Source organism: Pteronotus mesoamericanus, unplaced genomic scaffold, assembly GCF_021234165.1.
Source record: "Pteronotus mesoamericanus isolate MK-2021 breed Mesoamerican mustached bat unplaced genomic scaffold, CSHL_Meso_final contig_263, whole genome shotgun sequence".
NCBI lineage: Eukaryota > Metazoa > Chordata > Mammalia > Chiroptera > Mormoopidae > Pteronotus > Pteronotus mesoamericanus.
In genome coordinates this window covers 9180260-9203319 of record NW_026555112.1, presented here as the reverse complement: position 1 = coordinate 9203319, position 23060 = coordinate 9180260, and the positions used below count along the sequence as shown (strand labels likewise).

Genomic DNA, 23060 nt, shown 5'->3' with positions numbered 1-23060 from the left:
AAGCAATTTGGAGGGTGAATAGATGAATAAATTGAATGACTCAATAGATGCCATAAGAATCACTTCTTTGGGAGAAAACTATTAAGAATATAAACTTAAATGTACATGCCTAATTTTTACTAAAATAATTTTCCAGAGATAATTAAGCCCAGCCCTTAAAATATTCACATCAAAGAGTTAAAAGTGACTGGTTTTAAAACTGGCCACATTTGGAAAATGTAAAGATCATTATATAATTGTATCTTAAATTATAAGAATAAATGTTATAAAATATGTCTCTATATTGATAATAAGATTTTTAAAACATTTCTATAATGAGGCTGTTAATTATTAACCTCAACTTACAGAAAAGAAATTAAAGGTATATAAATTTGGTGTACCAGCAACACTGAAATTTTCATCCATATCCAAGTCTTATTCTACACTAAACTATTTTTTTTAAATTTCCTTCCTTCAAAGTTTAAATATCCATGGAATTCAGATTAATAATCACCTGGTTATAATATTGAGCAACTTTCTATTATCTTTGGATATTAATAATAGAATAAATGTGAATACATAAGACCCAGATTTAACTTGAAAGCTTCATTGTATTTACCCTCTTTAAAAGAAAATTTTTATCAGCTCTGGTAAGAAGTAGGAACAAACTGACTGATCTAAATTTTACTTCTACTGCTTACCTCCAAATGGATGAGCAATGAAAAAAAAATAAAAGAAAGGCAGAGAAAGAAGCAAGGGAAAAAAAGTCTCTTAAAGCTTCTATAATTGAAAATTAAAACTGAAATTTCAAAATCAAAATTAAGATGCAATGAAGCTGAGTTATATTTGAATGCCCCTCTTAAATCCTGGGAATTATAATGGTGTTAGCTTTTCTTCTGTAAAAATGGTTTTGTTCTTGTAGCCACCTGTTTATATGGTACCTTTAGCATTAAGCCATCAACTCGAATATCAACATGCTCATCAGATTTTGAATTGTCATTCAACTTGTATACAGCCATAAATTGATTAAGGCTCTGTTTTAAATCCAATAGAAATTGATTTAACCATAGAATACTTCTTTCATCCACAGTAAACTGTAGTGCATTCAGCTGGCTATAAAGGTTGGGAGATGGAACTGTGGAGAAAAAAATTTTTAAAAGATTTTTAATAAACAGATAGTTCTAAATCTTCCCTGAGAACAGAAAAGGCATTTTTAACACATTGTATTCTTTTTAATTAAGGTAAAAAGTTTTTCAGATGTTATTTACAAAATTAAAGTGACACACATAGATGGTAGCAAACATGTTTAGATAGACAAAAATTATTTTTTGTTTCACTAACTGAAGAATATACAGTTTAACCTAAAACTAACTGTATAAATGGGAAATACTGTTTAGATTTCTTTTCCTAATGTTACAGTCACCAATAAGCTAACTTCAAAAAACCTTACCTTTTAATGAATTATTACATAAGTTGTGATCCTTAATCCCTTATTTCTGTAAGGACTTTTACTACTTGAATCTTAATCTGAATCCTCCACAGCTGAGAGAAGTGGTAAACCAGGGAAATCTCTCTGAGGGGGGGACCATGTATAGTTTTACTCTCCCCTTAATCTTAAACTTAGAATAGTGCTTGGTGCAAAGTAAAAACTCAACTATCTCTTAAGTAATCAAATGAATACACTCATTTTCATAGCTCCTCCAAAATATTAGAATGCCTAGGGGTTAGATAAATGTTTTAGTGTTAATAAATGTTAGACTAATATTTATAATTAGAGTATATATCACTTCCTGAAAGCCACACATATTCATATCATAAAAGCCAGTATCATTTTCAGATCATCTTGATGAAGACATTTTATCCCAAAAATTCATTCCTATTTACTTCTACCAAAGCAAAGAGTATGCATATCTAGAACTTTTAAACTTTATTAATTTAAGAAAAATAAGCCCAACGGATAGGATACCAGTAGATATAGCATTATAACAATGTCCTGAATAGATAGGATTTCTTTCTTTTTTCTTTTTTCTCCTTCCTCCTTCCTCTTCTTTCTTTCTATCTTTTCTCACTCTCATTTACTTACTTTCAGCAAAGATTCACTGAATGGCAACTATATTTTGTGTGTTGTGGTAAGCACAAAGAATTTTTAAAAATAGGGCATGGTTTCTTCCCTTAAAAAATTTCATAGACTATCACACAAGACAGACATGAAAGCAGAAAAACTATAACTCAAGTCCAACAGAGACATTCAGCTGGGATGTAGAGATGCTTGTTTTTGGAAACAGCAAGGAAGTAGGATGCTGAAGAGATCACGTCTCACTATGGAAGGAAGAAAGGGGAGAGCATCTCAAGTATAGAATAAGTGATGATGGCAGATGATGATGGGGCTGGGCAGCAAATGCAGTCCCCAGGGCTGGAACACAAAAGTAAAGAAGACCCTGACTGCAGATTTTGGAGAGAGGAAGAAACCTAGTACACTGAACACTAGTAGAAAGATCAATCTGCAGTTTCTAATAGGGGTCTACTTATGAAATAGATTATTATGTGGCTATTAAAGATATTTAAAATGAACTTGTAGAAAACAAAAATATGCTCTTATCATTAAGGAAAAAAACAGGATGTAAATCAAATATATAAAAGAAACATACATTAAAAAACAAAACTAACAACACTCTACCAATTGTTATGATCTGAACTATGTCCCTTGAAAATTGGTATGTTGAAGTTCTAATCTCCAGTACCTCAGAATGTGACTGTATATGGTGACAGGGCTTTTAAAGAGGCAATTATGGCAAAAATGAGTTCCTATGGGTGGGCCCTGGTCCAATATGATATGCGTCACAAGAAGAGATTAGGAAACACACACAGAGGAAAGACCACGTGAGAAGACTGCCATCTACAACCCCATGAGAGAGGTCTCTGAGGCAACAACTCTGCCCACATTTTAATTTAGAACTTCTAGCCTCTTGAACTGTGAAGAAATAAATTTCTGTTGTTCAAACCACTCAGTGTGTGGTTCTTTGTTATGACAATGCTAGCAAACTAATATACTTAAGTTTTAGGAGGAGTTGTTTCGAAACTGTAGGCTCACGGGCATTTTTTATTTTTGGCATTTTCTTTTTTATAATACAATTAACATATTACATTTAAAATTATTTTAAAAGTTATGTTTTTAAAGTTGAATCACTTAACACAGAGATGAAACAGGAGGATTAAAAATGAATGTCTATAGATGGGGATTCAACATACAACCCTCTTCACATTTGTGTGTGCTTGAAAATTTTCCATAATAAAAAGTTGAAGTAAAAAGAGTTACAACATACACTCCTAGGTATCTAGGGGGTTAGGATTTAAATTACTGGGAATAAATTTTTTATTTTTATCAGGAAAAGAATATATAGATTATAGAATAGGATTATAATTCCTTTGGCATGCATTAAAAAACTGACAGAAATAAACATCAATTAGAAGTTAGAAATCCTGGAAACTAGTCTTAACTCTAAAGAAAAATCACTAGTTCAATGATGCATTATTTAAGGAAAATAATTTTGGGGGTGTGCAAGAGGGCCGGAACCAACAGGATTACCCAATTACAGGAAAATCGCTGTAAATGTCCTGGGAAAACAGTTGGGGGGAAATAAATTTGAACTTCGAAGACCCATGCTTGAGTTTCATCTGTGCCATTTTACTCTTTATAAGGTGCTGAGCAAATGTCTTAATCTATCTTAATTTTCTCATTATTTTAGTCAGGAAGATAGAAGAAACAAAAAATGAGAAGTACACAAAAGACTGTTGAAAAGCATAATGTGGTAAGAATTAGATCACAAAAGTCTGGCATAAACAAAAATTAAAGCAGTAAAATAGTTCTATATCTGTTTCTCCAAAGTAATTCCCAGGGTACCTTCTTTTTAGGTAACAACAAAGGCAAGAGCATCAGAAATTCCGTTTGAAACTAAGAACTTACATTAAGTCAATATTAAACAAATGGGCAAAGTAGGTCAAACTATTCTGGAGCTCCACTTTTAAGAGAGGACATAAAATTTCTGTCTTCCAATAACATAATCAGTTTCATTTAAACTCTTTTTCCCTCAAGTATGATTTTTAACTACAATAATGAAAAAGGTACCACATAAACAAAGGCAAATTTTAGTCTGAAGGACTCCTTGATAAACCAAGACAAGTAGCACAGAATTTTAATATTCAGAGACCACAAATATATAGTCATTTTAACTTTAGGCAGCCGAAGTAGCTTACAAATAAATATTCATGTAATTCAGTGTTCCTGACTAAAGTGCCAAAAGTTGTCCAAAATATATTATACGGTCATTAAAAACCAGCCCAAAGAATTCTCTGGAGCTAACGGTATAACTTATTCACTTTTTCAATGAAATAACAGTGTTTTATATTTATATAGCAGAAGTATAAATGGAGTTTTACTAAAGGAAAAAAAATCTTATTCTACAAATATTCTAACTTAAACAAATAGCTATTAAGTATGAAAATGAGTCAAAACTCAGGGATAAAATTAAGTGTGAATACTGCATAATTCCTGACATTAAGTATTGCTACAAGCTAGTGAGGGAAAAGAACATGAACAAATTATATACAAAAATGCTATGCTATAGCTGTATACTACATACAATGATGACAAGAGTAAAGAATAATGGACTTCTGTTTCTTTTTCACGTAAGTCAAAAACTTAGCAAGAAAAAAAACAACTTCCCAAGCAATGGGACAAATAATAACAAAATAGGAAACCCTCTTACTTGGAAAATCCTTTCCATCTGGATAATAATATTCTGTGAATTCTATATAGACAGCTGACATTTCTTGTGGAAGATACAGGGACTTTTTATTGCAAGAAATCATACTTTTCGGGGAAGAACGACATTGTTCTGCTGTAGAGACCTGAAAAAATAATTAAGTTTTCTAAAGTGACACTGAGAAAGGCCCTTTCCAAAGAATTTATGCAAATAGAACATCACTTCAAAGTTTTAAAATTGCTTCCAATAATTTATTAGTCGCTTATTTCCACTGAAAACTTTGTTATATATTTAACTGCACATTAAATTATTTTTACTAGGCATTTTAAAAAGATTTTATTTATTTATTTTTAGAGAGAGGGGAAGGGAAGGAGAGAAACATCAATGTGCAAGAGAAACATCCATCAGTTGCCTCTTGTGCACCCTCCCTCCCCCCAGGACCTGGCCCACAACCCCAGGCATGTGCCCTGACCAAGAATCAAACCCACGATCTTTGGATTTGCAAGAGAGGACGCCCAATCCACTGAACCACACCAGTCAGGGCGCACATTAAATTATTTTTTAATTAACTTTCAGAAAACAATCATCTCTTTGGATTCTTATCAATTACAAAATCAACTCCGTACAACATTCCTTGCAAACTTATTATTTCAAGCCTTAAAATAACAGATAGAATATTTCTGTAAGATAAAGCAAATAAGTAAATGGCAGGGTCTGGGCATAGTTCTAAGTCCTCAAGACTAGAACACTTCTCCACTATGTACTTTATGGTAATTCTCTATCCAAATTTCTTTATTATGAAAAATAATATAGGTACATACAGAATTTCAGTTTGAGATAAAAAAATCATGAAGAACAACAGTGGTGAGAGTTGCACAACAATGTGAACATACTTAATGCCAATGTATTGTACACTTAAAAGTGATTAAGATGATAAATTATGCATATTTTACAATAAAAATAATACAATTATAAATGCTTCTTATATAGTTTAAATTATTTTTCAAAAAGAAGCTATTAGTTTTAAAGTTCCTGTTATCTCTAAAACTGATAATTTATAATTATATTAAAAAGGTATACACTGATTTCCCCCAAAGTTCAACCAACAGAGTTTTATCAATTTCATTTATTTATGCTCACTTAGTAGACCCAGGGATGTATCTCAAGGTCACTTTCTTTTCATTCATTCAACAAACATGTATAGTTCTCATACAAAGAAAAATGCTTTTTCAATGGTTTATGTTTTCTCTTGTGTAAATTGCTAATCAAACCTTTTGATTATTTGTAGTCTTTATAAATTTAAGTTAGTTCCTCATATTATCTAATTAAGAAGCTTTTCTCTGCATACATGGAAATCCTTTCCAACTCAAAGTGTCAAGTTATTTTAATTGACAACAGCTTACTTTTTCCTTTAATAGATAAAAAGTTATTAAAACTGGAATGAATATACTATTTTATTTTTTTCCAGTTACTTTTGTTTTGTTTTGGTGTATTTGTGTATGTGGGATTTCTTTACTGTATTTCACCTTCAACCATTTGAAATTACAAGCAATTCATTACCATTTGAACTTATTAAATCTCATAATTTAAAATCTGCTTTAAATGGTATGCATTATATAGAGAATGTAAAAAAAGAAGCAATAGCACAATAAAAAACATAACTGTTAATCCAGAGTTTCTCAAAATTGACACTATTGACATTTTGGGCCAGGTAAGTCTTTGTTGTGGACGCTGACCAGGACATTGCAGAGTGTTTAGCAGAATCATTGGTCTCTACCCACTAATGTTGGTAGCTACCCTCCTCTAACAGTGACAACCCAAACTGTCCTCAGACTAGTCCCCCAATGTCCCCTGAGGAGCAAAACCAGCCCAGTTAAAAACCGATGAGTAAAATAAAAACTTTTCAGATAAAACTAAGTCTCAAAATCACAGGCTTATCAAAATAAATGAGAACAATTCATAAATACTAACACATCTGAAATCCTTTATTTTTAAAAAATAGGTCATATATTCTATAGTGTGGGTCTCAAGAACTGTAAGGTTAAACTATGTTGTGAGATTACAGCCTGAATAAGATTTTTAGTTGTAAAATGGGACACAGTGTTCTTAGCTATAAAATTATGTTCACAGTATAGCCAATAGGTGGTAGTTCAGTAAAGCAAAATGCATTCTAGCTTCTTCCATTTAAACAATTGTGTAATAAGGAATCTTGACTACAAAGAGAGGTGTGGCCTTTGTCCCTGCTCCTGGGGGGGGTAATTTTAAACTACTGGAATTTCCTATTCATGGTGGACCCCTGTGGCCGCAAGTGATAGTTTATGCTCACAAAATGTCTCAGAGTGAGACTGGCCACACTTTAATTGTCTTAGTAGTGTTTAGAAGGTGGACTCCTTGGGTCACCTGGTATCAGTAGGCCTAGAGACTAAATTCAACTAGGTGGGCAACATTTCATACATATTGTTACGTATGCATGCAAGGAGGCTAATGTGTTTTGAGGAAAACGAAGTTCTGAATTTAGAACCCTCCCAGACTCCTCTCTATGTTCTCTTCCTATGGCTAGTTCTAATTTGTATTCTTCCCTCTAATAAATGTGACTCTGAGTATCACTGATTTCAGCGAGTTCTGTGAATTTTTCCAGCAAATTCAGGAATCTGTGGCCAGTTTATGGAAACTCCTGAACCTGAAGCTGGTATCAGAAGTCGTGAGCAGACTTGGCAATCTAAAGCACTGTGACCTTAATCTTACAGTGTGCTTAAACCTGGGGAACTATATACACAAAAATTAATGAACTGATATTTTCTATCCTGTCTAATTTAGGCATTTCACAAATCTGGTCAGATGTTTTTAAATAAAATAGTGTCATTAGTTGTAAGAGTTGCAGGAGATACTAAATATATTAATCAGAAAATTTAACTTAAAAAGTAAAACATACCTGGTATATATTGAAGTCTGCAAGTCTTACCACAACAGAACTAGACATTAACTTAGCTTTGGACTGTTGAGATAATACTGGAGGTGTTCTGGAAGTCCATTTCAGAGCTGCATCTTTCTCTGTGGGAAACAGAAACTCCTTTCAATTTACTGCAATTTTTTTCTAACAATTGCTCTTTTACTATTATGACAGCTACTAGAAGTACAGATGAACTCTGATTTTGCAAATGTGAGAATATATATAGAAACACTTTACATATAAACTGATATAGAAATGTAAGTTATTATGATGATTTTTTTCATGATGGTTATTTTTTAAATAGGAAACATTTAAATATTACATATTTAATGTATATATATTTTAATAGGAAACAAGGAAACTTTTAAGATACTCCCATATAACTTCTGGCTGAAATAATTACTAAAAAGAGAAATCTACTAGCCATTTAAGAGTCTAAAATATTCTATGCATATGGTCTGAAAAAGATGCAGAATTTTTACACATTTAATTAAACATTAATACTTATTTCCAGAAAATATCCTATTATGATCATACACAAATTAATATTAGGGAAATGTCATAACGTTGTTGTACGTAAAATACCTGTTTGTGCGTGCTGTGGAGAGGCATGTGTTGGTGATTTAGGAGGTGAACCTACATTATGATCCTTTATAGCCTGTTTAAGCATTTCAACGTTGTCTTCAAATTCATCTAACAATTTGTTGGCCCATCCATTTTTTGTCTTGGTTGCATCACTGAAATACATCCAGTGATTACAACTATCTCCTGTAAAATGAGTAACAACAAACTTCACTGAAAAGTACACAATTTTCATTTATTCTATTATGCTTCTAATGAGATTTATGCATATTCTCAGGAGATTCTCCCATTTTCCAATAAATTTACAGCCTTAACTTACTACAGATTTTAATCTTCCTAGAAAATATGAGCAAACATTTAGAACAGAGGGAAAGAAGGTCAAAAGCAATAATCAGGGAGGGTTTCTATCTAGAAACTACCACTGGCAAAAACATCACTCAAAGTTTCAATTAGAAGCAGCACTACTAGTGAACGAACCTTCACTGAACACTCAACCATCAAAGAAAATAGTCTTTTCATCAAAGACTATTTTCATCTGTTGTGAAGTGATTATTAAAACACTGAATAAATAAAAATTCTCAAGGTGAATATCGGGATATTAGGTTTCTCTGGCAACTATTATGTATGTAAAAGGATTAAGAAAACAAAATCTACTTTATAATGGAAACTTTTGCCTCCCAATATGAATGATCTATAGTTAAAAATATTTTAGGTGTATGTAACCCAGAAAACTCATTACAGTTATTTGTATGAATCAAAAACAAAAAGCCACATACCGTCAAAATGCAGAGATGGGTATAAGGTCAAATTAATTTGGCCATAAACATACATTCTTTTTTGTTTTTATTATTTGGGATAAAGAATTTATCAATATTTTATTATTAAAGACTCTATTAAATCTTATTTAATGATAAAATTTAGAAAATATAAAAATGTTTTTAAAAAACATGTTTCTGGACTCTTACATCTTAGCTAAAATCACTGTTATCCTTTTGTTTTATATTTTTTTGATTTTTTAAAACTATTTTTTTGCTCTATCCCCACATGGCCCTCTTTTGTTGTTTTTTTAGTATCTAAGTATATTACCTAAAAATTCAAACACTGATTAATAAATTTGTCACAATTAATAGCACAAATATGTGTCCCCTGTGTTCTCATTTTTAACAAATTTTAAATTATTTACAGTATTGCCAATATCTCACAATTATACTTTCTAACAAGCTACATAAACCTCAGCATAAAATGCATGAGTATTTTCTTTGGCAATTTTATTTTCTTGGTAAGACACTATGGGGAGAAAATAACAAATGTCTTGATCTCTTTTTGCTTTTAAAATCAAACTAAAATAAAAATAAAACAAAATGAAATAAATTGGCTATATAATTTGAAAGCAAGATTTATGTCTTTTAAAAAAATTGTTAGACATACCTGCTTTGTGATAAGGATAATAATCTATAGTTAGTTGTGTAAAAGACAGTTGCATAGCTCCTCCAGTAATACGTCTATTGGACTCTGGGAAAAGAAAAGAATGGATTTGACAGAAAGAGGAAAGGATATTAAGCAAATATCAGACACACTTAATTTATCATACCTACAGTCCAAGCAATAAGTGTCTCTCTGTTATCACAGATAATACATTAAGGACTTTCGGAAATGCAATTCAACTTAATAAGTATTAAGCCTCTATCATTTGCAAAGTAATAGGCTAAAAAATGAGGATGCAATAGCACAACTTTTGTATTTACAGCCGTAACAATATGTTAGGCATTGTTTTTAAATACTTTAGGTATACTTACTCATTTGTTCTTCATAACAACCCTATGAGATAGACACTATTATTATTATGCTCATTTTCTAGATAAAAAAATTAAGACATAAAGAAGTTAAGTAAAATAGGCAAAGTTCATATAGCCAGTAAGTGTAGAGTTGGTTTTGAACCCAAGAAATATTGCCACTACATTATGTCATCTTGCCTCTTACTGAAGAGAAATTGAGTCTATTAGGCTGGGTAAGTTGTCCAAGATCACATAGCTATCTTAAGACCAGAAGTTGGTAAGTCAGTGTAACTCCAACATAAAAATCAAATTTTATAACAGCACAGGCAAATCAAATACAAATTAAGTCACAGCTACGTACACATTCTCTTTATTGATTTGTTAACTCTAATTTATCTCAACTGGCAGAGTTTCTAGTACAGATCTATCTACAACCACTCATTTTAAAATCCTGGACATGGTATTTAATTCATAGCCCAGCACCCTTACTAGTGCAGCCGGAGAAAGGTTATTCCTAAATCATGATGGGACAACAGCACACCATTGGGAAAAATAAAGATGAGTAATGTTTTTACCCTTTATCAATTAAAAAAACAAACAAAAAAACCCCCCAGAACCAAATGTTTTAGAATTTAAAATTTTTTAAATATTTTATGAAAGTAAAAGTATATATACACAAAGTATATCATATAACACCTCCAGCAGATTCTGATGCAGCACTAAATTAAAAAAAAAAAACAAGTAATTCCACAGTAAAACTTAAATATTTACACTAAGTGGGTAAAATACAGATGATTAATAGCAATGTGTTTAGGACAAGTTTTTTCCAGCAAATAAGTTTTTCACAAACATAAAAAGGAACATTTCAGAACTTTCTGTATTTCACAAAAGCAGAGAACTAATTGCAGATCTGTACAATGATGAAGATATTTTGGTCGAGGGGCTTTCTCTGAAATAACATCATTCAGCTTATTCTCTGAGGGAATATGTAAGTGAAGAATGCCAAACAGCTTAGAAAACAATTTTCTCTGTTCTTTTGCTTATTACTTAAGCCTGATCCCTCATTTTGTTATGGTGGTTTAATTTTTTTAGATTTTCCTTCCAAATCATGAACTGTGCCAAATGGCATAAAGGTGAACAAAGGAAGGACAATAAGCCTCCAAAATCCAAATCTTCTTCACCTTCTATACTGCACCTTTTGATCTGGTAGCCTTATATGATGAAGGCAAGATAATTTCTACTACTAAGTATCCAGCAGGACCAGTCTCAGTATTCACTCTTTCAGCTTTAAAAATCCAGAGTAACAATTTTCTTTGTTTTATTTTCTGTTTTTAGCTTTCCTCTACTTCCTCCATCCTCCTCCTCAAAGCAATCACCACACTGTTGTCCGTGTCCATGATTTTTTTTAATTTCTTTTTTGCTCCAGAACAACAATTTTCATAGTTATGATTCTGTGGGATTCCACCTCCCTCCCAGCTTCTTTGCAGTATCAGCAATGGATAAGCCGGGATGCTCTCCTTTTATTTGGGGGCAATACTCAGAACCAAACAACAATAAGGCTGAAGGAGGCCTCTGGGTATGTTGGGATCCTTGAACTTTTTTATTTCCCTTTCAGGAGAGATGTAAGTTTTCCTTTCTCTTTCATCATGGGCCTTGTCCACCTTTGCAGTGTCTTCAAATTTTCTTCTCTTTAGCAGACATGGTTTGCACTTCTCTGAGCACTTCTTAGACAACTCTGAGAAGCTGCCTGAAGCATCTGGGTGCTTTTTCTTGTGTTCCGACTGTCAAGTTTGCACAAATAAAGCATATGATGGCATTCTGCCTCTCGGCTTCCCAGGTGCTCCTTTGCCCATGTTAATTACGTTGCCACAGGAAGCAGAGTCACTCAGTGCCCGCCCATCCCGCACATGCCCCAGCACTGTCTCCATGGAGCTCGATGTATGTACTGTAATCTATACTGTTTAACGTTGCACCTTTCATGCATGTATCTCTTATGAATGATAAAATTATGGCCAGTTATCTTATAGTACATACTACATATTACATATGATAATCCAGTTTTATAGTAAATTCTAGAAAAAACAAAATAGTTTAAAATAAGCAACTTTAATTACCTTTTTCTTTAGCATGAATATCATCACATATGTGTAGATCTAGATGAGAAATCACTAAATGATGGGAGGTTTCTTTAACATCAAAGTCACTGAATAGTTTCGCAATTGCATCATTTAGATCAGGGGCATTTGAAGTCTGTGGTGTCTTCACTTGTTGCGCAGATGGGGCTGCTGTAGAGCTCTGTAAGATTCAAAGCTGCCTTATCACTGCACGTTAAATACTTGAAATTCCTCAAACAATAAAACTTAAAATATTTTCAGGAATAAAGTGATGAAAAATACACTAATACATTTTCTTTTGAATCAATAACTCACTTTTCCTAAAATATTTTCTGAACTATACAGGAATAAAACTAAATTCCAAAAACTGGAAAACTACACACAATTTGAATATGAAACCAGTATGTTTTGGTAAGTATTCGAATAGCTGTATTTATATATTTATAGCCCTTCTTGTCTTAGAAAATATACTTAACTGTCACAGGCAGCTTATTTGACTATTTTTAGTTAAATATATTACAGAAAAAAAAAACCAAATATGAGCCCTGTATACATCAGGTGTATACACTATTATATATCCTATAGAAGTTAATCATTTCTCTGTAAAAGTGCTCGTGATACTATTTAGTACCATAAGTGCCCTGGTGCCTCTTACTGGTGTAATATGTCCTTTGAACTTGGATATCTAAAGAAGCTACAAAGCAGAAGAGACTTATAACAGAATATAAATTCAAATTCCTTTCTCCTCAAGGAGAAAAAACATAGAATATTAGTAAAGTATATAGATGGACATATATGTGACCTTCTAATAGCCTAAAATAATTCTGCATACATAATCTGATGATCTGATACATTAGCCTAAGAACTCTACATGGAACTTTGGTAATAATAATCAAAATAAGCACCAGATATTTCATTAAAAAATATCAAAAAAAATTTTAGTTAAAAATGATGCATTAATAAAAGCATAATTGATTATTTATTGAAAACTAAAGTATATATTCTGTGTTTCTATGTATTTATACATATCTACTAAGAACTATGATCACACTGTAAAAGAATTTCAAAATATATTCAGTAAATAAAAACCTCCATGAAAATAACTGGAGCCTACAGTAATTAAAGAAAAGATGAAATGTAGTTGTGAAGCCTTCAATACTAGGGGCTCAACACAAGAGTCCCAAACAGGCCCTCTCCAAGACACATCATAACTAAAATGCCAAAGGTTAAAGATAAAGAGAGACTCTTAAAAGCAACAAGAGAAAAATAGTTACCTATTATTGGGGGGTTCCCATAAGACTGTCAGCTGATTTCTCAAAAGAGACTCTGCAGGCTAGAAGGGACTGGCAAGAAATATTCAGTCATGAAAAGCAGAGACCTGTACCCAAGGCTGCTCTACTCAGCAAAGCTATCATTTAGAATCTAAGGGCAGATAAAGAGCTTTCCAGACAAGGGAAAACTAAACGAGTTCACCATCATCATATGGAATGTTAAAGGGATTTATTTAAGAAAAAGAAGATGGAAACTATGAACAATAAAATGGCAATAAATACAAATCTATCAACAACTGTATCTAAAAAACAAACTAAGCAAACAAAGAAGAGACAGAATCATGGATACAGATAGCATTTTGATGGCTGCCATATGGGAGCCAGGTGTGGTAGAATGGGAGAAGAGGTGAGGGGATTAAGAAGTACAAATAGGTAGTTTGAGAAGAGCCATGAGAATATAAAATACGGTATAGGATATAGGAAATAGAGTAGCCAAAGAACTTGTATGCATGACCCACGGACATGAACCATGGTGTGGGGACGGCCTGGGGAAGTTGGGGGGGTGGGGTGCTGGGGCGGTGTTGGGGAGAGGTGGCGCAAAGGGGGAAAAATCAGGACAACTGTAATAGCATAATCAATAAAATATAATAAAAAACAATAATAATACTAAGGGCTCAAGTAAAACTTTTTGATTGTTAAAATGGTTTCCATCATAAAAATCATTTTTCTTATTTTTTTCTAATCTACTTCAAAACATTCACAAACTAGTATTTATATCTATGATAGTCCTATTTTGAAAGCAAACACTCTCCTGTATTTCATTACAGGAATGAAAACATTAATCATGTTTTCTCTCTTCTTCAAGATAAATACTGATACAAATTAAAAAAATAAATACACATCTTTCTACACACCTCTCCCTTAATACTGTAGTAGATTCAGGAGTTTGGATGCTGTCTGCGGGGAAAAAAGTTGGTCACGATAACTCTTTTGCCTTGTGGTTAATCTTAACATCTCTCGATTCTCACTGTAGTCCTCTTTCTCTCTTATAGAGGGAAAGGGTGAGGATAAGCAAATATTTACGGTAAGAGCTGGCTCTCAAATTGTAAAGCTGAGCTGTCAACTACTTCACTCTCTAGTCCGTTCTCTTGATACCTCAAATAATCAGGACATTCTTTATTATACCTAAAGTAGTGATATGACAACTACAACCCAAGGAATAAACTCTATGGTAATGTGAGTGCTGAAGTTAATCTGTGAAGTATTATGAAAGGACAAAAATAATAATTACAAAGACTAATGACATGGGAGAAAATTGTATATATCCATTTACTACATCTTTACTAAAACTAAGAAAATGCAGATAAAAATCTGTAAGGAAATACCTCAAAATGTTAACACTTATTTTATGATGGTAAGATTACAGAATTTCATGCTTCTTCCTAGTTTCCTAATCTGTTATCTTTATTAGTTTCCTAACCTATATTCTATTTTATATAAATGTCTACACATTATATAAATAAGAGCTATGGTAACATCAACATTTTGTCTATTAGTCTTTAATTTCAACTACCACCTCTTTTAATGACATCCTAAGCTATTTAAATCATCATTGCAAGCCTCAACAGACCACTGTTGATGTCTATGATGGCAAAATTGTAAAATATTAACTTCTGTACATCTTCAATCATTTTTCAACTCCAAAATAGAACTCATTACTTTTTCTTAGCCTTGCCTCCCTTAATGAAACCTGCTTCTTTCTCTGCATTCCCATTACTGGCTAAAGGAACTACCAATTATGATTTGTAAAGTCCTCAACTGTTCCCTTTTCTTTATCCTCAGCTGATGAAAGACTCTATTACTCTCAACAATTTAGCTTGTACTTCTTTAAAACCATTTCCAGAGGTTCAAGTCCACCCCTCCTCTGACACTAGCTATCTCTTTTTCTGTCCATTCTCTGTAATACCACCATGTAAGGTGGTGCAGCGGTTATCGTGTTCGCTGCTGTAATACCACCATGCCATATTTGATTGTCCTTTCCTATTTAAAAACTTCCATGGGCTTCAACATGGCTATAGGAAAAAGTCCAAATTCCTCAACATATAACGCATTTCATGTTTAGTCACCACATACTTCTGCTAAATTCAGACTACCTGCCCAGGAAAATTCTATTCTTTGCTACAGTCCGGTGTTCTATTCATCAAACTTTTAAAATTAGATTACCCCAGAGAATTACGAAGATACCTTATTGAATAAATATCACTGGTAGAATGATACAGGCCTTACCATCAATTCCCTACTTAATTTGTTTTTATGGTGAAAAGCTCTGAAAAACTTTGATCACATAAACAGGTAGGCTGGAATAAAGTGAGTCTTGTTTTAGCAATGTAATGTGATTCAACTCCAGGTTACATTCTAGGACTCACAAAGCAATCTATTATAAATTACTTTTAATAGCCTAAAAGCTGACATTTATTAGATCCTCCTTCAAAGATACTGAAAGTGAACAGGTGGAAATCACCTAACTTGTTACTTTATCACTGGTCATTCACTTCTGATAAGGATAGCGGTATTTCAAATTGCCTGTGTTGCTTCCCGAGGTTCCCCCCCCCCCCCATGGACAAATCCATTACAGTAAGAATGGGAACAAATAAGAAGAATGCCTTCCATTGTAAAGTAGGATAAAAGTAATTATGGAAAGGGAAAATCAGTCTGATACCTTAACATAAGAAACATTCTCAGGTAGACCAAATTTAAGAAAGAGTACACATCAAAATGGAAGATGTATTCAATTTCCTAAAAAACTGGAAAGTTGTCATATGGAAAGTTATCAGAGGCATGTGTACCTCACTCTCAAAAACACTGTTCTAGTAACACCAAACTCCTCATCTTTATCAGGAAATACTATTCTCTTTCACATAACCATACTTTTGCAGATTCTTTTTCTTCATCTGAAATACCCTTTCCCTCACCTATAAACATCTATGTGTTTTAAGACTTAATTTCATTATCCTTAGTGAAACCTTTCCAAACTCCACAAGCAGTTGATTAAAACTTCTGTACCTCACCCCTCTTTTTAATTCTGCACTCTAGCATTTATGTTGAACTGCAATGATTTGTTTTAATTTGATTCCCCATTATACTCTGAGATCCATGAGAGGTCAGACAGTATTCATTTTTATATCGCCAGTGTCTAGCCCTGCACAAAGGAGGCAGGCTGTGTAAATAATGCCAATTTGACAGACACGTGAAAGCCTAAGTGTACGCCAATCTCACATACAAGCCAAATCACCAGACTGTAAACCTGAAATACGTTACTCAGTTTCCAAAGAAATACTGTAGCTTCATAGAAGTATGATTTTACCGTAACCCCTACATTTTTGTTGAGTAGTGAGGAAGAGTAAAGAAACAAAATGGAGTCACTACAGTTAGCTAACAAAATTAATCAGAGTGAGTGGAACCATGAGGAAACTTTTATTTTACTTTAACTAGCCTGATGGCTTACACTTTCAAACTTTTCAGTTGTGGGTCAATGCATGAATGTACATAAATCCTACAGGTAACATTCAGGAACAAATGTATCCATTATCTACCTGACATACTTAGGAAACAGTTTCCTTATCCAGACCACATGGCATCTCAAAAATTGCCCCCTTCAACCAACCCAGAGGCTAAGAATGGAGAACTGGTTCTTCTCAACTATGTTTTGTTTTGTTTTTTAAATTATAAAAACTCTCAACTTCTCTTTGCTTCTGAACACTCTAGGTGTGGCCTGGTAGTGTTTCTCAAGTTGCAGTTCATTTAAGATCCCTACATAAAACTTTGTCATTTAAGTCTGGCAAAGTCTCCTGATTCATTTTCCTCGAATGACTTTTAACGTAAAAATGCAATTGTACTTTTTATAAAATTATCAAAAGACACTACACAATGGGATCTTCAATATCCCTTCTACAAACATTTTCATGTTAAATTCTCAAAATTTAGTACTGGGAAAGATTTTTAGTAAACCTTTTACTCTTCAGACAACACTAGTACTGCTTCTGATTTTAAGAAGTAATCATTGTATTTCCCCCATTTTTGCACCAGCCATCAGACAACTATAATAGTTTTGTGTTCAACTTCAGCAATTCCCCAGGGTTTTAGTTTTCTGCACTATTAATTCTCACATACCACCCTTGACTATAATTACCTGTTTTTTTCCCTTTTGTCTTATCTTTAGTAATATTTAAATTGTATATTTTTAATGTCCTGAAGAGAAATCAAGTATTTTTGTCATCATTAATTCCAGTGCCTAATACAGACCTCCAAACAAATAAGCACTATACGGACAGAAATACAATTAATATATGTTTTCATATAGGTATCAAATATATAAAATTCTACAGTAAGATATGTAAGGAGATTCCTGGACTCAGATTATTACGATCTATTTTACATAAAGAAAACATTCCAGAATATCCATTCTGATTTTTAAACCATTTATATGTAAAGTAAGGTTTTTTTCCTGTTAACTTAATAGCATACCTGTGTAGGTTCAGGAGCCATACTCTTCCTTTGTTCTGTTGATTTTTCTATTGCTTCACTAAGAGACTTTGCATATTGTACCATAGCCTTCAACTGAGAATCCGTTAAAACCCATAATAAGTCATCCAATATGAGAACTAATTTCGTTGCAATGACATTGCAGTCTTTTAACTGTCAAAAAATTGATTCATAAAATTAAGCCAAGAAATAAAACTTATAATGTACTTGTTTTTTAGAAAACTTGTTTTGAATGAATTAAATATGGATCCTTCCTTCATTCACCCAGTATTTACTGAGTTCCAAAAGCATAAAAAGAATATCTCCTAGTACTGGCAATACAGTGGTAAAAAAGACTGACAAATTCCTTTACCTAAACAGGTAAAAGGAATATAGATACAAGTACATATATAATTTAATTTTGCACTTATAACTAATAAGGCATTTAATTACCTATGCCAATTCAACTAATTCTGGTAGCAAAAGGAGCATTAATATTAATTAAAAATGAAAATGCTATTTTAACCACATATTTTAAAATTTTTTTTCTAATTTAATATAGTAATTTGTGTCTAGTGATACAAAACATATTGTTGAGACTTTAAGTCTTGTTTAAACTATTACTCTGTCATTAAATTTAATCACAATCCAGAGTAAACTCTCAAATTCTGACATCTTTAAGTACCTATCATCCCTATTTATCTTAATTACCAGTCATTTCTTAATAAACTTCTAAAGCTAGTAGTTTTAGTTACTAAAGTTTACCCACTCTTGAGTGAGTCAATAGGAGAAATAAAATTGTAATATTCAACAGATATCTGACAACTGAGAAACCTACTGATTCATAAAAAATAAAAATCGAAATATTAAATCTAGAGGACTGAAAAATGTTAATATTACAGTAGGTATCTTCACATATTGCTTAAGCTACTATATTTCCTTTTACTTTGGCTTGTTTTAATATACCAATATTTTGCCTAAAAATTATTTTAAACTTCCTGTCAATTCCAATAGTTATTACATAAAACAAACCGGAAACCCTGCTAACTTACTCTTCTTTTAAGTGTGACTCTGATTTTTGATTGGTTGGTTATTAATCGAACAGGAGCGCACATAATTTCAAGTTGTGAACTCTGGGTAGCATCTGCCTCTATTCGAATCATCTGCCAATTTATTTCTTTAAATGTCAAAACCTAAAGAGAACACAGAAATTAGCTTCACTTGAACATGCAAAATAGAATGAGAAAAATGTATATTTAAAAAAAACAGAAATGTACCTTTTCACTAATTTTCATATGACATTCTAGATAAAGTCAGAATAATTATATTTTTAAAAATTGTCTACTTCCAATAAATTCAGTAACACATCCTCATAATTATATTCATCACCTGTAAAGCTGTTAATGCTTTTATTCCAAGTAATTTAATTTTAATATAAAGTACAAAGAGTATTTGAATCATGTGACCAAGAGTTTAAATAACATATTTTAGTTTTGTAAATGTAAAATTCAATTCTGAAGAGCTTAAAGTTAAAATAGAACTTACTAACCTACAGGTTGGAGGATTTATTACAATAAAAATATTATATATGTACATTTAATAATGATTAAGAATAAAACAGAGAAAAGTACAGTTAAACAGCAAGAGTAAATCTAGTAGTATGTGAATCTAGGTAACCACAAGAAGTTAATGATTTTAAACATCTTTTACTTATCAGTGACTAAAATAGTTTTTAAACAAAGAAAAAAATCTTTACCTCTCCTCTCTGTGGATCTTGAATACGAGTAAATCTTAAATCTCCATGTTCCCAGTTGGCATTTACGCTATAGATCCGTAACTGGGAAAGTTCAAAGGATGCATTGAAGGCTTTTGCTCCAATGCGGATTGCAATGGAATTTACGGAAACAGTAATTCCCTCAACTACTTTTTCAGCAAAGCCATATTCACTGGAAAAGTAAAGCAAAACAATATATAATACACTAAAGCCAAAAAATACCATTGAAAGAAAAATTTTCTGTTAATATTCTCACAAAGTCATAAACTATCATAATATTATAAATTTTGTTTTTAAAAATAATTATTTTGTTAAAACAATAGTTTAGCATGGTTACATGCAAGTTATAAAAATGTTCTTCTCAAAATGACGAACAGTGTTTAAAACTGGAGGTCACTCCCCAAATTAAATTTTTATAATCAGTTTCTCAAAAAGCATTAGTCCAGGCAATTGGCATCTATAATGTAAGTAAGAAAGTTAAATTCTTGACATCAAGAAGTATACAGAGTCCAGCTGGAATATAATCTCGTAATTTAGGAATAAGGTATGAAAAAGTTCACATTCTCTAATTCTATTCAACTAATATTTATTGTGCATTTACTATGTGAACAACACTGGGACATAAGGAAAACCAAAATATAGTTATGGCATTATAGGGATCTCAAGTTACTTGGGGAGCAGGGGAAGACCCTAGTAACTGAAACATGAGGTTATCTGTAGTTTTTTTAAAAAGGAAATCATCAGTACACTTAGTAGAGGAGGAAATTGCTTATAACTAGGGAGAAGTATATCCAGAAAAAAAAACAAAAAACTTTCCATGGGGAGAGATGAGAGGGAAAGGAAATCTTAGAATAGGAAAAAGCATGAGGAAAGACATAGATAAGTAGGAAAGCAGAGGTTATACTTCGAGAATGATGAATAGTACAGTGAAAGTAGGCTATAGACTATCAATATATTGGCAGGAGGGGTGGTGAAAGTTTGCCCAACTGGCACATTACTTCAATTTTTATCAATATCACCATTATTCCTAACTGCATGTCTCTATCCCAATCTCTCACTTCAGACTGTAAAATTCAAACATGTACCACATAGCTCCACCAGGCTTGCTCTCACACATTTCAAAGCCAACAGGAATAAAAACAAATCCATCATCTTTATGGATTATGTACATGCCTCCAGTATATCTGCTCCTATGCTTTTTGATTCACTACCTTACTGAATATGGAAATCACTTAACCTTTCTAAACCTCATATGACTTATGTTTTTGTGATACATTTTAAAATTTTTTTATTTATTGATTTGAGAGAGAGAAGGGGTTGGGGGCAGGGAGAGAGACAGAAACATTAGTCTGCTGTTCCACCACCCATGCATTCATTGGCTCCTTCTAGCATGTACCCTGAATGGGGATCAAACCCACAACCTTGGTTTATCAGGACAAGACTCCAAACAACTGAACTACCCAGCCATGGCCTGACTTATCTTTTAAGTCAGGTAATATTTTGTAGTATTGCATGAAGTAATGCATATTAACCAAATAGTCTCTCTCTTTGGTTAATATGATAGTCTTTGGTTTTATGATACTTCATGAAAACATAGTATTAACAGTAGTATATTATTAATACTATTTAAAGTCTGTAAGCCTGTGTCCTCTTTTGTAAAATGAAAATAATACCTATTTCAAAAGGTGGTTGTGGTTCTTAAGTGAAACAGTGTATGTGTAGTAATTTACATAGTTCTTGGCTTGCGTGACATAGTTTTGTTATAAAAAGAGGTGACCATCTACCTTGGGTTTAGAAAATTAAGAATCAAAGAGTAAGAACTCATCAGCATCTTAGTGAGGAGCTGCTTTGATTCTAAGGAAAAATATCAGTCACTTAAGTACAAATATTCCTGGAATCAGAAGAATATGTCTATAATATACTATCTGCTCTAATTTATGTACATTACAGAGCATTACAATTGTTTTGCAGGATTTATCATCAGCAGGCTGATGCCAGTATCAAAGACTAAGTCTACATGTTGATGGTTATGTCATTCGTTATAAATTAAGGTTAAGTTTCATGTTTACAAGTAAGTATCTTCTAAGCCCATTAATTATTAGTTTCCCTCTATTTTAATCTCTTAGCTGGAAACCAAATAGATCAGTGTTTCGTGAAGTTGCATGACTATAAAGAACTGTAAAAAATACACATTCATACTTTTTTTTTGAGGGAGGAAAACATCAACTTGTTGTTTTGCTGTTCCATTTATTTATGCATTCATTAGTTGATTTCCTTTATGTGCCCTGACCAGGGATTGAACCCACAACCTTGGTATATTGGGGCAATGCTCTAACCAACTGAACTACCTGGCCAGGGCCCATATTCATCTTCTAAACAACCATTATAAACCTAATGAATCATAATTTCAAAAGAAGAAGCTTAAAAGACTCTGTAGACTTAGTAAACACCCTAAGTGATTGTTACAATCAAGCAAGTCTGAAAAACATGAAATAGATGAACCATACTGCCATGCATCAAAATATAAGGGTTGCCATCATATGATTACAAATCCAGAATATAAATCTTATTGATACTATAAAAATGGAAAGAGGAAGAACACTATCAATTAACTACATTTAGCACACTGACAAAATACCTAATTTCTGCCATACCTAACTAAAATAAATCTTTTATTAGTATCATTTTTCCTGATCTTTTCCTCTTTCAATAATCTTATAAACATCTCTATGTGCTAATTTTTTTGACTCTAGCCAATTTAAAGACCAACTGCTCCAAACTACTCTATCAAACCTGAAAATATACACTAAAATCTCAAATTGCTGAACAATGCAAAAAATACAAAGAGGTTCATGTGAAAGCTCTTTTCCCAGTCACTATTACCTGTGGTGCAAATATAAATTGTACATCTGGTACAATACACTGATGTAAAGGTGGTTCGACCTTGGTAAAAGAGAACAGTGTAAGTGTGTGTATGTGTGTTTGTGTATGTGCTTCTTTAACCTCAAGAAGTGTATTATCACTGGTTTTACTCTGTACCTAGAATACTATAAATGTTCAGGGCTGCTGAGTTGTACCAATCACATTAAAATCTACATGAACATTTTACATGAATAGTTGTACAATTTAAAATAGTGCAAAATCCTGCCTTGAGGAAATGATGTACAGTACAAAATCCAAACACACTGAATGCAAAAATAAACAGGCATTGTCTTAAAGATCTATTTTTCAAGAACTATTCTAACTTTTCAATAAGGCTTTGTAAAATGGGTCACAGTTCTACTTTATTAGCATCTGACTTTGTCTATCAAAATCTAATTTGTGAGCATTC

General features: G+C 32.5%; 1 protein-coding gene across 1 annotated transcript in view; it reads right to left on the bottom strand.

Moving 5' to 3' along the window:
* BLTP3B (bridge-like lipid transfer protein family member 3B) overlaps positions 1-23060 on the bottom strand; it is an 80285-nt gene that overhangs the window by 22574 nt on the left and 34651 nt on the right. Inside the window, exons 5-13 of the mRNA XM_054574653.1 lie at positions 19712-19901; positions 19008-19148; positions 17959-18129; positions 12164-12344; positions 9703-9786; positions 8278-8460; positions 7675-7793; positions 4746-4887; positions 921-1114 (exon numbers count right to left, since the gene is read on the bottom strand). Of these exons, the coding sequence (XP_054430628.1) occupies positions 921-1114; positions 4746-4887; positions 7675-7793; positions 8278-8460; positions 9703-9786; positions 12164-12344; positions 17959-18129; positions 19008-19148; positions 19712-19901 (1405 nt within the window). The remainder of the gene's footprint in view (positions 1-920; positions 1115-4745; positions 4888-7674; positions 7794-8277; positions 8461-9702; positions 9787-12163; positions 12345-17958; positions 18130-19007; positions 19149-19711; positions 19902-23060) is intronic.